The sequence below is a fragment of the Nomascus leucogenys genome, chromosome 6 (assembly GCF_006542625.1).
Source record: "Nomascus leucogenys isolate Asia chromosome 6, Asia_NLE_v1, whole genome shotgun sequence".
NCBI lineage: Eukaryota > Metazoa > Chordata > Mammalia > Primates > Hylobatidae > Nomascus > Nomascus leucogenys.
The window spans coordinates 103,032,506-103,048,188 of record NC_044386.1 but is presented as its reverse complement, the minus strand read 5'-3'; the positions used below and the strand labels follow the sequence as shown (position 1 = coordinate 103,048,188).

The 15,683-nt window shown below is 44.9% G+C and overlaps 1 protein-coding gene across 3 annotated transcripts; it reads right to left on the bottom strand.

Moving 5' to 3' along the window:
* Window positions 1-3,839: 3,839 nt before the first annotated feature.
* On the bottom strand, window positions 3,840-10,903 carry C6H15orf40 (chromosome 6 C15orf40 homolog). Of its 3 annotated transcripts, none has more exons than XM_003268452.4 (4): window positions 10,764-10,903; window positions 9,501-9,627; window positions 7,817-7,944; window positions 3,840-4,896 (listed from the first exon to the last, which is right to left on the bottom strand). In XM_003268452.4, exons 1-4 carry the CDS (start codon window positions 10,875-10,877, stop codon window positions 4,801-4,803), a joined length of 465 nt encoding a protein of 154 aa, XP_003268500.2. In that variant the 5' UTR covers window positions 10,878-10,903; the 3' UTR covers window positions 3,840-4,800. The 3 variants fall into 3 exon arrangements, with proteins under 3 accessions (XP_003268500.2, XP_030670797.1, XP_030670796.1); XM_030814937.1 differs by lacking the exon at window positions 3,840-4,896 and adding an exon at window positions 5,955-5,992; XM_030814936.1 differs by lacking the exon at window positions 3,840-4,896 and having other exon boundaries at window positions 7,685-7,944.
* Window positions 10,904-15,683: the final 4,780 nt, after the last annotated feature.

Here is a 15,683-nt window from a genome sequence, read left to right as displayed (position 1 = left end):
AGCTGCCTCCTAAAGTTTGAGCATTTAGGTGTTTGGAACTTTATTTTTCAAGACAGAATCTCTGTCGCCCAGGCTGGAGTGCAGTGGCACGATCTTGGCTCACTGCAACCTCTACCTCCTGGGGTCAAGCGATTCTCAGGCCTCAGCCTCCCGAGTAGCTGGGACTACAGGCATGCATTACCATGCGCAGCTAATATTTGTATTTTTAGTAGAAACGGGGTTTCGCCATATTGGTCAGGCTGGTCTCAAACTCCTGACTTCAAGTGATCCACCCACCTTAGCCTCCCAAAGTGCTGGGATTACAGGCGTAAGCCACTGCACCTGGCCTAGGTGTCTGGAACTTTAAACACTGTAAAGGTGCCACCTCCATCCTCTGGTTATTGCTGTCCCTCTCCTAACCAAGAGGAAAGTGTGGAATGGCTCACAGAAATCAGGAGTCTGAAATCTCTGCTCCTGCCTCCAGGACATAATGAGCCAGGCTGTTCTTTCCCAGGATCTGTCGAAGTACAGCGTAGGCAAAGCACCTAGCAGTGTCTGTCAAGTAAGCACCCAAGTTAATAAATGATTAATATGTTTGCCCAAGTAATTATCGTTTATTAAGGTGCAGGTGATAGATGACAGATACAGTGCTAGAACATCATATGTCAGCATAGTTGGATAAATATTTTTCAAACCTTATTCATGGGCTGCTTCAAATCCAGGATTCTCAGGACAGCACAGGACAAGAAAGGCAGCGTAATCAAGTCACTATAGACTGCCTAGCCAGTACTCACTTTAATGCAAGCGCGCAAAGCTAGAATCATGTCATTAAACGAATGTTATGGAGGCTGAAAATTTTGTGTCTTGGGTACTAGGTCACTGGGTCTACTTCAGTATTCACAGGGGAAGACCAGGGCCCAGATGATGAAAAGTACATTAACTGAGCTTCTACAGCAGGTCAAGGCGCCCAAGCCTTAGCTGTCATCTCTTAACAGTAGGAACAGTCCTGTGTGAGACAATTAATTGCAAGACTGCTGAAGACTACCTCGTTTGCAGTGGGGAAAAGGGAATCATATTCTGGGAATACAGCCCCTGGGCCAGTTCCTACCTCCAACAGTGGTTTGTTTTGTTTTGTTTTGTTTCTATTTTTTTTGGTTGTTGTTGAGACAGAGTCTCGCTCTGGCACCCAGGCTGGAGTGCGGTGGCGCAATCCCGGCTCACTGCAGCTTCTGCCTACTGGGTTCAAGCGACTCTCCTGCCTCAGCCTCCCAAGTAGCTGGGATTACAGTCATGTACCACCACGCCCAGCTAATTTTTGTATTTTTAGTAGAGGTAGGGTTTCACCATGTTGGCCAGGCTGGTCTTGAACTCCTGACCTCAGGTGATCCACCAGTCTTGGCCTTCCAAAGTGCTGGGATTACAGGCGTAAGCCACCATGCCTGGCCCCAAAGTAGTTTTTGATGACAAAGTGTCACCATATCTTCTTTGTTAAAAGATACTGCTGTGTTTCTCAAAGAAAAAAACCTCACTAGGCAAAATGTTCCCACGTTTAAAATATCACTGTTTAAAATGAAGTAAGTAGGTTATCGTAGTAGAAACTGGTGGTTCCTATCCAGCATCCATTCCTCTCTTTGTAACTTTTCCCAATTCTATTCAGGTATCCAACTCTCTCTACTTCTTTGCTTCTGAGTATGCTGACCCCATTTCCACCTCTAGGATGGGCCTTAATTGGCCTGGAACAATTAGCGTAATTCTTTCTTCTATAGTTACTGCTTTAGGGAATTTGTGTTATAGAATGGCATTCCCTGACCACAGGGGCTGGCTTAGAAACTTCATGTGACTTGATTTGGGCTGATATAAGGGAAGGCTGACTGAAAGCTTTTGGAAAATACCAGAGCTCCTAGGAGTGGCCTTTTCTCCTACTGGAGGGGTTGATACGTGAATATGAATATGAAAGGCCTTTTGTCTACATGAGGCAAGTGGGCCTGAGGATGAAACTGGCACTGCAGAAGATTCAGGGGAACGAAAGAAACCTGATCTTTTTTTTTTTTTTTTTTGAGTTGGAGTCTCCCTCTGTAGCCCACGCTGGAGCACAGTTTGCAGTTGTGTGATCTTGGCTCACTGCAACCTCTGCCTCCTGGGTCCCGGTTCACAAGCAATTCTCCTGCCTCAGCCTCCCGAGTAGCTGGGATTACAACCATGTGCCACCATGCCCAGGTAATTTTGTATTTTTAGTAGAGACGGGGTTTCACCATGTTGGCCAGGGTGGTCTTGAACTCCTGACCTCGTGATCTGCCTGCCTCAGCCTCCCAAAGTGCTGGAATTACAGGCGTGAGCCACCACGCCCAACCGAAAGTTGATCTTTTTTTTTTTTTTTTTTTTGAGATGGAGTTTTGCTGCTGTTGCCCAGGCTGGAGTGCAATGGCACGATCTCGGCTCACCACAACCTCCAACTCCTGGGTTCAAGCAATTGTCTTACCTCAGTCTCCTGAGCAGCTGCAATTACATGCATGCACCACCACGCCCAGCTAATTTTTTGTATTTTTAGTAGAGACAGGGTTTCTCCATGTTGGTCAGCCTGGTCTCGAATTCCCGACCTCAGGTGATCCACCTGCCTTGGCCTTGCAAAGTGCTGGGATTACAGGCATGAGCTACCACGCCCGGCCAGGAAAGTTGATCTCTTATGGTATCATTTTATGACATTCTAACAGTGATCCATGTAAAATCCACAAATAAAACGGCTTTACAGCACACACTGAAATGGTGTTGAAAAAGAGTTGGAAAAGCTCTTAAGACCATGTAAAACATAAGCACATTTGCAGGCAGTATATGGCAGTTTAGAAGACAAAGCAGCTGGGCTTAAACCAAGCTCTGCCATTAATGTGCACTGTGATCTCACATAAGCCACCTTTTTCTTGCCCTTGATACCTATTTGGTACAAGTGTTGTAATAGACAAGTGGCTTCTCTTTCACTCTCTGAGATTTTTTCTTTTTGAGACGGAGTCTCACTCTGTCGCCGAGGCTGGAGTGCAGTGGCACCATGTGGGCTTACTGCAACTTCCATCTCCTGGGTTCAAGCAATTCTCCTGCCTCAGCCTCCCGAGTAGCAGGGATTACAGGCACCCACCACCATGCCTGGCTAGTTTTTATATTTTTAGTAGAGATAGGGTTTTACCATGTTGGCCAGGCTGGTCTCAAACTCCTGACCTCAGGTGATCCTTCCACCTCGGCCTTCCAAAATGCTGGGATTACAGGTGTGAGCCACCACACCCAGCCTGGACTTCTTATATACATGAGGTCTTATATATAAATATATATATCTATGTATAAAATCTATCTATGTATATCTATCTATCTATCTATAAAGAGAGAGACAGAGACAGATACAGGGTCTCACTTTGTTGCCCAGGCTGGTCTCGAACTCCTGGGCTCAAGTGTTCCTCCTGCCTCAACCTCCCACAGCGCTGGGATTACAGGCGTGAGCCACCATGCCCAGCTACCATCAGGAATTTTTATTATTGTTCTTCCTTGTGGATTTTGTTTTTAATGATTTGGTCCATCAATACATCTTTCTCATGTACTTGCTGGACAAAGCGCACAACTGCAAATCAGCTCTTCTGATCAGCAAAAGAAATTAATTTATTTACCTTAATAAATTACTATAACTTGACCTGAATATGTAAAAATATATTATTAGCTTTTGAAACTTTAATATAGATGTAATTTCTGACAAGCTTTTACAAATACTGAAAATAGCTTCCAAGTCCTCTTTTTTTCTTTTAAGGATCTTTGGAGATTCATAAAAACTACTGAATTTGCTGATTATAAATTATTACTGAGGAAGAAGAAAATTCAGTGACTTCTCAAAAATTATAATTCACATTTAATTACAAGTCATGATTTTTCTTTACTTTTTCCACAAAACGGTCAATATAGTCTTTAAAAGATGTAAAAAAAAAAAAAAAAGTTTACATTTAAATAAGCATTTTAAAATTTAAAGTAAGACTACAAAGCAGCATAACAGGTTTTCTGTCACTTGTAAACTGGATTAGAAAACAATTCCCAGAATTCCAGAACCGTTGTGGAGATATGATTTTTAATTTACAATCTAGAAAAACTGCATTCAACAAGGAGTCCAAGGATTTGGGTTCTAGTTGCTAGCTTGCATGGTACAATCTTGAGTGTCTCTCAACTTCTGGATATAGGAAATCAAAAGCCCCTCGCAACAGAAGGAAAGGTGTTAAATCAGGTCATCTTGAATATTCTTTACAGCTCTGTTATTTTACAACGCCATGAAATCAGAGTAACATGTTCCAGGTTGTTTGGGGTTTGGGATTTTAGAACCCAATTCAATGTATAGCACTTTTTAAATTTCTACTTTTTGGAGTCTTATTCGAATATATACATATATATATGTCCCCCATGTTCTTCTGTGCATGTAGTATATTTTTCTATTTAACAGCCTCTTCTTCATTAGCAATAAAAAAGTTTCTCAAGGATGTATTTTTCATTTCTTTTTTTTGTGGGGGAGGGAGTTTCACTCTCGTTGCCCAGGCTGGAGTGCAATGGCGCCATCTTGGCTTACTGCAACCTCCACCCCCCGGGTTCAAGTGATTCTCCTGCCTCAGCCTCCCGAGTAACTGGGATTATAGGCATACGCCATCATATCTGGCTAATTTTGTATTTTTCATAGAGATGGGGTTTCACCATGTTGGTCAGGCTGGTCTCGAACTCCTGACCTCAGGTGATCCGCCCACCTCGGCCTCCCAAAGTGCTGAGATTACAGGCATGAGCCACTGTGCCCAGCCTCATTTCTTGCTTTTATGTTTTTTTGGCTTCCTTTTTTAATTTCTCCAAGATCTCTTCTGGAGTTGTAGAAGCCAAAAGCTTCACCACCTTTTCACGAGATTTACCACCCTGGACCAAAAGAGAAAAAACATACTTTACTGTTTAGCACATTCTAATGCTATTAGAGATAGCAGACCTCAGTTGTATAATGGGCTGTCCTGATGGCTTTCTCTTGGTTACTTCTGGTCTAACCAAAGACTCTCTTAGATTCTTCCTTACTAACATTTGTTACTAAACATTTGTTAGTACTAACAACTCTCCAGGGTTTTTACCTTCATACATTAATTTCTATAATAAAAGCTGGACATTAAAATCTCAAAAATGGGCCAGGCGCGGTGGCTCACGCCTGTAATCCCAGCACTTTGGGAGGCCAAGGTGGGTGGATCATGAGGTCAGGAGTTCAAGAACAGCCTGACCAACATGGTGAAACCCTATCTCTACTAAAAATACAAAAATTAGCCAGGTGTGGTGGCATGTGCCTGTAATCCCAGCTACTCAGGAGACTGAGGCAGGAAAATAGCTGGAACCCAGGAGGCAGAGGTTGCAGTGAGCTGAGATCATGCCACTGCACTCCAGCCTGGGTGACAGAGCAAGACTCCATCTCAAAAAAAAAAAAAAAAAAAAAAAAAAAAAAAAAAAAAAAAAAATCTAAAAAATGATATTCTGGTCTCAAGCAATTAAGTTAAAAATGAAAATCATCTTTAAAATACCAAAATAAATATTGCAATTTTATATAAACTTTGTAGTAAATTACAAATATAAACAAATTGCTATTCTCTATGTTGTTAAACATTTCTGAAAATTCCAAACAAAAAGTAGCCACATATCCAAGTGCCACGATTTCACAACCACTTAAAACAACTTTAAAAAGCATTTGTTGGCCAGGCGTGGTGGCTCACGCCTGTAATCCTAGCACTTTGGGAGGCCGAGGCGGGTGGATCACCTGAGGTCAGGAGTTCGAGACCAGACTGGCCAATGTGGCAAAACCCCGTCTCTACTAAAAATTAGCCAGACGTGTTGGTGCGCACCTCCAATCCCAGCTACTTGGGAGGCTGAAGCAGGAGAATCACTTGAACCGGGGGTGGGGGGGTGTGGGGGGTGGCAGAGGTTGCAGTGAGCCAAGATCGCGCCACTGCACTCAAGCCTGGGCAACAAGAGCGAAACTCTGTCTCAAAAAAAAAAAAAGGATTTGTTTTCAAACACAGCCTTTAAAGAAGATAAAATTTGAGAAGGGGTTTATTTAGATGGGTGGAATTTGAACATGCAGAATAATGAGGAACACCTTTCAGGCAAACGTCAGACCATGAGCACTAGCCAAAAATCAGAAATGACCTGCCACAGGTGGGGGGCATTCAAATAGATTTTTAGGTGCAGTCTGTTAATCAATGACTGTGAATGCCAGCTGGAACCTGGATAGGAGCTACATAATATAGCACTGGAAAACAAGCAGAACTTTAAGAAATATAAACATGGCTGGCCCCCCCTCCTGCAGATTCTATTTCAAGAAGCCTGGAGTGATACCCAGGGATCCGTATTTAGAAGTCATTCCCAGGTGATTTTGATATCCACCCCTAGTACAAAACCATATTAATGACATCATATGAACCTTCTATCTTCCCAATGAGCTTCTCCTAGCAAGCAAGGACAAAGTAGGGGATCAGCAATACTTCTAGCAAGCAAGGACAAAGTGAGGGATCATGGAGTCCCTCATGGAGATGACTAACAATAGGAATTGCTTTAGATTTAGTGTGGTGATGACTTAAACTATGAGAGAGGTAAGCAAGATTAATCTGACAGCAGGTTCAGGAATGAATTCAGAAAGGAGAAAACGCTGGCAACGGTGGCAGTGAAGAAGCATAAGCACACAGTGTGGACAGCCTCAGTAAGGATTAAGGCAGCAGGCATGAAGGAGACTAAACAGGAAGAATTTACAGATTTCTGCGATTAAGTAAATATAAAAGTTATAAACAACTAGTTTCCCAATTATTTGAAAAAGACAAAGAAAAATCAGTATTTTATGAATCATTATTAATATGTAATAATCAAAGATGGCTAGGCATGGTGGTTCACGCTTGTAATCCCAGCACTTTGGGAGGCTGAGGCAGGCAGATCAGTTGAGGTCAGGAGTTGGAGACCAGCCTGGCCAACATGATGAAACCCTGTCTCTACTAAAAATACAAAAATCAGCTGGGTGTGGTGGTGGGTACCTGTAATCCCAGCTACTTGGGAGGCCTGAGGCTGAAGAATCGCTTGAACCCGGGAGGCGGAGGTTGCAGTGAGCCAAGATCACACCACTGCATTCCGGCCTGGGCAACAGAGTGAGACTCCATCTCAAAAAAGAAATAAAATAAGGCCAGGTGCAGTGGCTCACGCCTGTAATCCCAGCACTTTGGGAGGCCCATGTGGGTGAATCACCTGAGGTCAGGCGTTTGAGACCAGCCTGTCCAACATGGTGAAACCCTGTCTCTACTACAAATACAAAAATTAGCTGGGCCTGATGGTGGGTGCCTGTAATCCCAACTACTCGGAAGGCTGAGGCAGGAGAATCGCTTGAATCTGGGAGTGAGAGGTAGCAGTGCGCCAAGATTGCCCCACTGCACTCCAGCCTGGACAATGCAGCAAGACTCCATTTCAAAAAAAAAAAAAAAAAGAAAATAATTAAAGATGTTTAAAAAGAGAGAGACCGCCGGGCATGGTGGCTCATACCTCTAATCCCAGCACTTCGGGAGGAGAAGGCAGGTGGATCACTTGAGGTCAGGAGTTCAAGACCAGCTTGACCAACACGGTGAAACTCCGTCTCTACTAAAAATACAAAAATTAGGCAGGCATGGTGGCATGCGCCTATAATCCCAGCTACTCAGGAAGGTGAGGCAGGAGAATAGCTTGAACCCACAAGGTGGAGGTTGCAGTGAGCGAAGCCTGTGCCACTGCACTCCAGCTTGGGCGACAGAGCAAGATTTTGTCTCAAAAAAAAAAAAAAGAGACCTACCTTATCCAAAACCACATCACTCTTCCTGAGTTCTAGGACCTTGGAAAGATACCGACAGAGCTCAGCATTAGCCTCTCCCTCTGATGGAGGTGCTGCGATAGCTACATTTACAGCCTCTGCTGTCAAATCTGGAATGAAAACAGTGTGGACTTTATCCTTAAGGAGTTCTTTTTCTTCATGAAGCAAGGACATTTTGTAAAAGAGTTTTTGCATTTGCCTGGCACATAGATTTTCAATTAAAAACTGTTGAATGAAGAAATGAATGATTAATCACATTTAAGTAACATGAACATGATAAAAATGGCCCTACCATTACAGGAAATAAATCCAGAGAAGAAAACAGTTATTTACCCAATCTTGCTGACCAAGATAGGCTTACAAGATAGGCCCTGGGGAATATACTGGATTTAGGCAACTGGAAATTGCCCCTAGTATGTGAAAAGCCCCAGGCAGGGAGTCATAGATGGCCTTCAGCCTCATCAATGTCACTGAGGAAGTGCATGGACAGCGCAGCTTACTAGATTGTACAAGGTTGTGCAGGGTTTCCTCATCAGGAAAATGAGAGCCCTGGACTAGGTTCACCTCTTATGTGACATATATCTTGAGTGTTTTTAAAATTTAATGTTTACTTAACAAATATTTACAGAGCACTTAATATACACTAATTTTAAGCACACACAAATGTGTTAAAGGCTTTTCAAATACTAACTTCTTTAATCCTCATAATGACTTTATGAAGATATTAGTACTATCATTATCTCCATTTTACAAATGAGCCATGGTACCCAGCCTCCCATTTTAGATCTAATGAAACATAATACTCCAACAGTAGACAGTGTCCACACCCACTACTTAGAAAATGCTGGCCAAGGAGGGTATGGCTTAGTTAACTTGGTCATCAGCATAAACCAGGTCTAGCACATCAATGTTGTGGTTTTCCTTTCAAAATCTAAAAATGGTTTGAAATATAGAGCTTTAGAGGTGAAAAAGACCTTCAAAAGAATTTAGAGCAATGGTTTTTGAACTTTTCTCCTTTAGAATCCCTTTCCCCCAATTTTCTCTAGAATCCCAATATGTAAAACAAATGTAAACATAGCTAGTCAGGAGCCCTGTCTGCCTGGCCTCCCCCTTGTCCAAAGCTGATTCCTGAGGCACCTCCAGCACTCCAGAGAATAGCCTGAAAGCCTCTTAGTCCAACGATCTCATCTGACAGATGAAAAAACTGAGCCCATAAATGTTTTATACTGTTTTGATTTAAAACAAATTCGCACAGGAACTGATCACGGGTCTCAGATCTCAAGTTTTCTCCCTCTCCTTAGGCCAGTGATCATTAAACTACACTAAAATGTCTCTTCTTTCTCTGGCCAATGTCTCCAGTTTTGGAACAGGACAAACTAAGAATAATCTAGACTACACACAAGTTTCCATAACTGTCCTTTCTAAAATACCGTATTTTTAAAAAGGAAAATATACAATGGTTTTCGTGTAACTTGGCATGATTTAAAGATATATTCACTTTCAGACACCTTTACATTAGAATCTAGAATTTTTAAATGGAGAAGCCTCTAACTGCAGATGTGAAAAATCAACTGTCATAGAATAAGCTTTCAGCTAACCAAAACAAAGGAGGGCTGTAGGAGACACCTGATTCACACTTGAATCCCACCCCAGTGTCCAGGTATACCTGTTACAGCATTTTGTTTGCAGCCAGGTTTTGCATGGATGGCTATGGTGACACAACCTTTAGGATCAACTGCCACAGGACCTAAGGGAGGAAGTGGTCTCTCTGGTTCCTTGCTCTGGCTTTTACCCTAAAACGACAACCACACAACTTTACAGGTTACAAAATATTTTCCCACACATTAAATTTGATTCTTCCACTACCCCCTTTCACCCTTAACAGACAAACTAGGCTCATCAGTGGTGTCCAGGGACTTCTGGCCACCTAGAATGCTTTTCCCACAACCTTCAAGGCTCTACTCAATTTCCCCACGAAGCGTTCCCATCAACCGAACAGTGTTTTTTCCCCCCTTGCAAGAAAACCTAACTCTGGCTTCTAAACCTTAATGCTTGTTCCTCCCTCTGCTTTGTATTTCCAGTTCCTTGGGGGCAGGGATCCTTTATTATTCATCATTGTATCTCATGCAGTCGGAGCGAATAAATGTTGGTGAAAGTGTGTATGTGTGCGTGTTGGGGGAAAGGGAGGAAAAAACAATAGTGCTTGATATTTAAAGGCCTGTTATGGGACAGGGGTTGTGCTAGGAACTTTCATTCAACAAATATGTAGGCAATGGATATGTAAAGATGAAAAGGTACATGGTCCTTGCTCTCAAGGAGCTCGGACTGCTGCGAGAGAGAAAGAACATACAAAATTATAATACACTGTGCTAAGTGCACCGATGAGATAGGCACAGAACATTACCCCACAGGCAGCTCAGCACTGGGGCACTGGAGAATGCTGCCAGCAGGAGGCAGTGCTTGAGCTGAGTCTGAGAAACGGACTGGGGTTGGCCATACAAAGATGGTAGAAACGAGAGTGCTGTATTCTGACAGAAGGGGTGCGATCAGCCAAGGTAAGGGAGGAGAAAGCAGAATACAGCCTCCCGGAGAAGCGCAGGCGTCATGCCGCTGCTGGAACATGAATTGCTGGACTGGGAGTACGGGTAGGAGGCCAGAGGTCAGCACACGCAGCCCAAGGACAGATCGGCTGCCGCCAGGCCCAGCGCTCAGAAGTCACCGGGTGGACGGCGGCGCAGCCTACTGAGGCGGGGCGACCGCAGCAGGAGCCGCAGCTCTGGGGGTGGCGGCGGCTGTCCTGAGCCCCGGAACTGAGAGACGGCAAGCCGCTGGCAGTGCCTCCACTCACCCCCGGGCCCCGCTTCTCCCGCACTCCTCAATGAGTACCCCTGAGGCCCCCCCCTCTCCTGCCACGGGACCTGCTACTGGCCTTGGTCGTCGCACCAGCCTTCTTACGCATCTCGGCGCGAAGAGGAAGCCGAGTGGAGCCGCGACTATTGGGTGTTGCCCGGACATGCCTCAGCCCGCTGCGGAGCCGCAGCATCCCCGCTTGGGAAGGCGCCGGAAGAGCCCTCTGCGCTTGCGCAGGTAGCGGGCAGGAGCGGCCGCAGGGCCCAGCGCATCCGCTCTGGCCCGAGGGCGACACCTTAAGGCCGGCGGGAGCGAGTCTCGTGGCCGCAGAACATGCGCGAGCCTCTTTTGTTCTGGAACTGGCCCCAGGAAGTGGAGCTGCGGATCTGGGGCCTTACCGTGTCATGGCCCACCCCCCTCAGCTGATAGGAAGGTGTGTCACCTCTGGTGTTCTTTCCTAATCGGGGAAAGAAAAATATTGTCGCTTCTCAGAATTGGAGAGCGCAGCAAGGAGTGCACAGGGCCAGGTGTCTTCTCGCTCCCGCAGCCAAGCAGCAGATGCAGAATCCCACGCTGCTGCCTGTGGCCGTCAAGTCAATATAGAGCCTCGTGCCGGCTTGGCCCTTGTGAATCTTGCACGTATCGATGGCGCACCTACCTTGTGCCAGGCGCAGCGGATCCCACAATGTAAAAGAAGAGGAAATACACTGCGACATGTGGTATGGCGAGACATGAAACAAATCAGCAGAGGCAAGATCGTGGAGTCACTGAAGGCTTTCAAGCAAGGGATTAGCAGTCCAATTTGTTGGGTTTTAGAAAGACACCGGCTGCACTGTGGCCGACAGAGGAAAAGCCAGAGATAGGGAGATCCGCCCCCTAAATGGGAGAGGGTGGCCTGAACTAGAGTAACCGCAGGGAGGGTGGAGCGCTGATCATTTCAAGGATCTTCAGGAACTGAAATGATCAGAACTTGGGAATGACTGCATGTGCGAATAAGGGGGAAGAGTCAAGGAAATGCCCAGGTTTGGGGCCCAAGGAACAGGTTTGGGAGGCCGAGGTGAGGAGTCCAGCTTTGGACATAATGAGTTTGAGATGCCCACAGGACATCCAAGTACAAATATTAAAGGGGTAACTGAATATATGTGACTGGAGTTTGCGAAATCAAGGCTGGCGATAGAGATTCTGGAATCTTCTGAAAGCAGATGGCAATTGAAGCTATGGAAATGGATGAGAGTGTGTAAAGAGCACGAGGGCCCAGGTTAGAACAGCAAGGGCAGGTAGAGAAGTCACCAAAGGACACTGACCAGGTAGGAGTAAGATGTAACGGCAGCTAAGGAAGGGCGCTTCAAGAGGGAATATCAACAGTGATGAACGCTCCAGAGAGAACATGTCACGTGTAACGACTGAGAATTGGCCACAAGATTTAGAATCAGGGCAGTGTCGGTGACCCGGGCTAGAGCAGTTTCAGTGGAGAGAAGGAAATGGAGATAATTGTAGAGAATAATCCAGTGACTTCACTGCGAAGGAGCAATTTGTATCTGGAGGGGCACATGACATTCAGAGACTTATTTTTATCATATTTGAAGATTGGTAGGAAAGAGCCAGGAGAGGAGAGGTTACAGCAGAGGGTGGTTCCTGAAGAGGTAGGATCTGAGCTCAAGTAGAGACTGACTTCACTACAGGAGGCCTTAGACAGTCCTTCCTTCCTAAGGGAAGGCTTCGGTGGACATGTAGCTGTGTTTGTAGGTCTGGTAATGGGAGGTGGAATTTCTTTCATAACTAAGGGTAGGGGAGGTGTTGAGGGTGTATTGGGACTCTTGAGAATGGCAAAGGGCTGACTATTGCAACTCACCCAGCAGTAGACAGTTAAGGGAGACCATGAAATCATCATGATCCCAATCTATAGTTACATTATTTTATTTTTATTTATTTTTGAGACAGAGTTAGGGGGATGGGAAGAACCTGTTGCCCAGGCTGGAGTGCAGTGGCGGAATCTTGGCTCACTGCAACCTCCGCCTCCTGGGTTCAAGCAATTCTCCCTGCCTCAGACTCCAGAGTAGCTGGGACTACAGGTGCGTGCCACCACGCCCATTTTTTGTATTTTTAGTAGAGACGGGGGTTTTGCCATTTCGCCCAGGCTGGTCTCGAACTCTTGAGCTCAGGCAATCCACCCACTTTGGCCTCCCAAAGTGCTAGGATTACAGGCGTGAGCTAGCGCCTGGCCTATAGTTACGTTACTTTAAATGCCTGGATTCACCAGCTAAGAAGTTTTTTTTTTTAATTAAAATTTTTTTGGCCCCAGTGCTACTACCAAAGCGGTCAGGAAGTTGAAGATAAGGCAGACAACTGGATTGATTCAGGTATATATAAGTGGGTTGAGGGTTATTGATGAAATGGTTAAAGTGATTAAAGACCAAAGGAGGAGAGGGGTTGAGGGAGACCAAAAGTAGATTAGAGAAGGAAGTAAAGAAGAAAAGAACAGAGAGGACAAGGGGCTGCAGTCTTCAGGTTCAATAACGGGTGTAACTGGTATATGAGTGAGAGCTGGAAGAAACACAAAGGTTGTGGCCAGAGAGTGGGATGTCTGAATTTACTATTTCAGATGTAGAGCAATTCCACATCATGATAGGGTATACGGTGTGGCCATGATAAGGAATGGTGAGGTTGCTGGAGGTAAAGAAGAAACTGGAAACCTAGGTGTAGCTGGGTTGTCCACATGGCCACTGGGGCCATGCACTACAAAGGCTTGTGCAGAAGAAATTGAGCCAGGTGTTAAACCAAAACCCTATTTCCCTTCTTTGAAATCAGTTAAGAATTGAGGCATAAAAGCTGAACCAGCATTATATAGCAGTCATTTGTAGAATCTGCTTTGGGTGAAGTCAAGTCAGCCTCAATTAGAGGTTTGGCAGTTGTCATGGAAATAAAGGGGACGTCTGTGAAGGTGAGTTACAATGGCATCTGGCTAGATGGGTGAGGAGAGCGAAGAGGTGCCCTGCTGCGAACCATTCAGCCTTTCCCACATGTGACTCAGGAGTAGGGGGTATGAGGACTTCATTGCACCAGTGGGGAGGAGAAAAGCCATCCGCCCCATGTGCCACCAAACTGCACCTGACTTGTTGCTCCTGCCCACCTCCCTGCCTCTTGAAGGGAGAGAGAGGCAGAGTGGGAAGACATACTGCCTAACGGTGAGGGAAAACACAGGGACTCAATTCAAATGGCAGGAAACCCCTTATAAACGTTTGCGGTGGTTCACATTTTATTGAGACAGGATCTCGCCATGTTGCTCAGGCTGGTCTCAAGCTCTTGGATTCAAGCAATGCTCCTGCCTCAGCTTCCTCAGTAGCTGCGCAACTACAGGCCTCATTTTACCTTGTTTTAGAGTTCTACTTAAAAACTCGCAATGGAGAAACAGGAAAAGGGATTTTTAAAAGCATATAAACAAGGTGTATGTGAATAAATACACCGTGTAGCTCTGGGGCTGGTTGTTGGGGCTGGGATTGTGATGGTACCATTCTTCTTGTGAAGGATGTTTTTTCTAATTGGGGGACAGTTCCAGGTCTTGAATCTGGATGACTAGAACTGGAAGTAGAAAGTGGTTTGAAGAAGCACTAAAAAGTGGGACAATGTTTTAAACACATTGCACATATCACATTGAAGACCTTGCTCTCTTTAATGTCTTCCAAGTTTATTCCCAGGTTAAAAATAATTTTTTAAAGAACTACAGGTACTACTATCAACACTCTGATAATGCAAGTAATCTCGATTTTTTGGGTAGATACTGGAATATCACACTTTCTTAAAATAGTATATTTTACAGTAAATATAGTCAAGTATCTTTCTGGGTCTCAATGCAAAGTTTGAGAATGGTGACATGTTATTTTTGGACCCAGCAAAATATTTTCTCAACTCCGTAAATGGGTTTAAATTCCACCTCCCATCACTTAATAACACTTTTTTTCCTGCCCTGACAGGGTCTTGCTTTATCGCCCAGGCTGGAGTACAGTGGTGCTATCATAACTCACTGTAATCTTGGACCCCTGGGCTCAAGCAATCCTCCCCTCAACCTCCAAAGCAGCTACAACTATTGGCACGTGCCACCACAACCCAGCTAATTTTCTTATTTTTCAGAGACAGGGTCTATGTTGCCCAGGCTGGTCTTGAACTCCTGGCCTCAAGTGATTTCTGTCTCAGCCTCTCAAAGTGCTGGGATTACAGGTGCGAGCCACCGTGCCCAGCCTGGCTGACCTTTTAATTTCTTTGCCTGTGAAATGGGTACTTACCTTATACTGATGCTGTGAGAAACAAGTAAGAATGTAGTAAAGTACTTACTGCAGAGCCTAGTACATAGTAGTCACTTGGATAGTTATTATTAATAAACAGCTGTAAGATGATAGTCACACTCTAACAGTAAATAAGACTATTTATTGGATTCTCCCACATTCTTCATCCTCCACCTCCTGAGATTAGAACAGGGGAGAAAAACCTGGGGCCACAAGAAGTGATCAAGAAACAAAAGGCAGCGGCAGTTATCGCTGCGGTTCCTATGAATTGGTTTAAGTCAGCAGTGAGGTATTTGTATTTTGTATTGCATTACTCCCATAAAGTTAAACCTCAATTAACTAGAACCTTTGTTCCAAAATGGTGTTTACAGCCAGGCGTGGTGGCTCACGCCTGTAATCCCAGCACTCTGGGAGGCCGAGGTGGCTGAGGTCAGGAGTTTGAGACCAGCCTGGCCAACACAGTGAAACCCCATCTGTACTAAAAATACAAAAATTAGCTGGGTGTGGTGGTGGGCACCTGTAATCCCAGCTACTCTGGAGGCTAAGGCCGCATAATAGCTTGAATCCAGGAGGTGGAGGATGCAGTGAGCCGAGATTGCACCACTGCCCTCCAGCCTTGGCAAGAGAGACTTCATCTCAAAAAACAAACAAACAAAAAACAAATCAAAATTCTGTTTATATTCACTTTTAGAAGAAAAAGGCAAATGACATAAAAGAGT

Excerpts from the sequence above, each read along its gene's own strand:
- C6H15orf40 (XM_030814936.1), bottom strand. The coding sequence starts at position 10,877 with ATGCTGCGGCTCCGCAGCGGGCTGAGGCATGTCCGGGCAACACCCAAT. Across the intron at positions 9,628-10,763 it reads AGGCTGGTGCGACGACCAAG|GGTAAAAGCCAGAGCAAGGA; the intron begins GCCAGTAGCAGG and ends TTGTCGTTTTAG. Across the intron at positions 7,945-9,500 it reads CAAACAAAATGCTGTAACAG|ATTTGACAGCAGAGGCTGTA; the intron begins GTATACCTGGAC and ends TTTTCATTCCAG.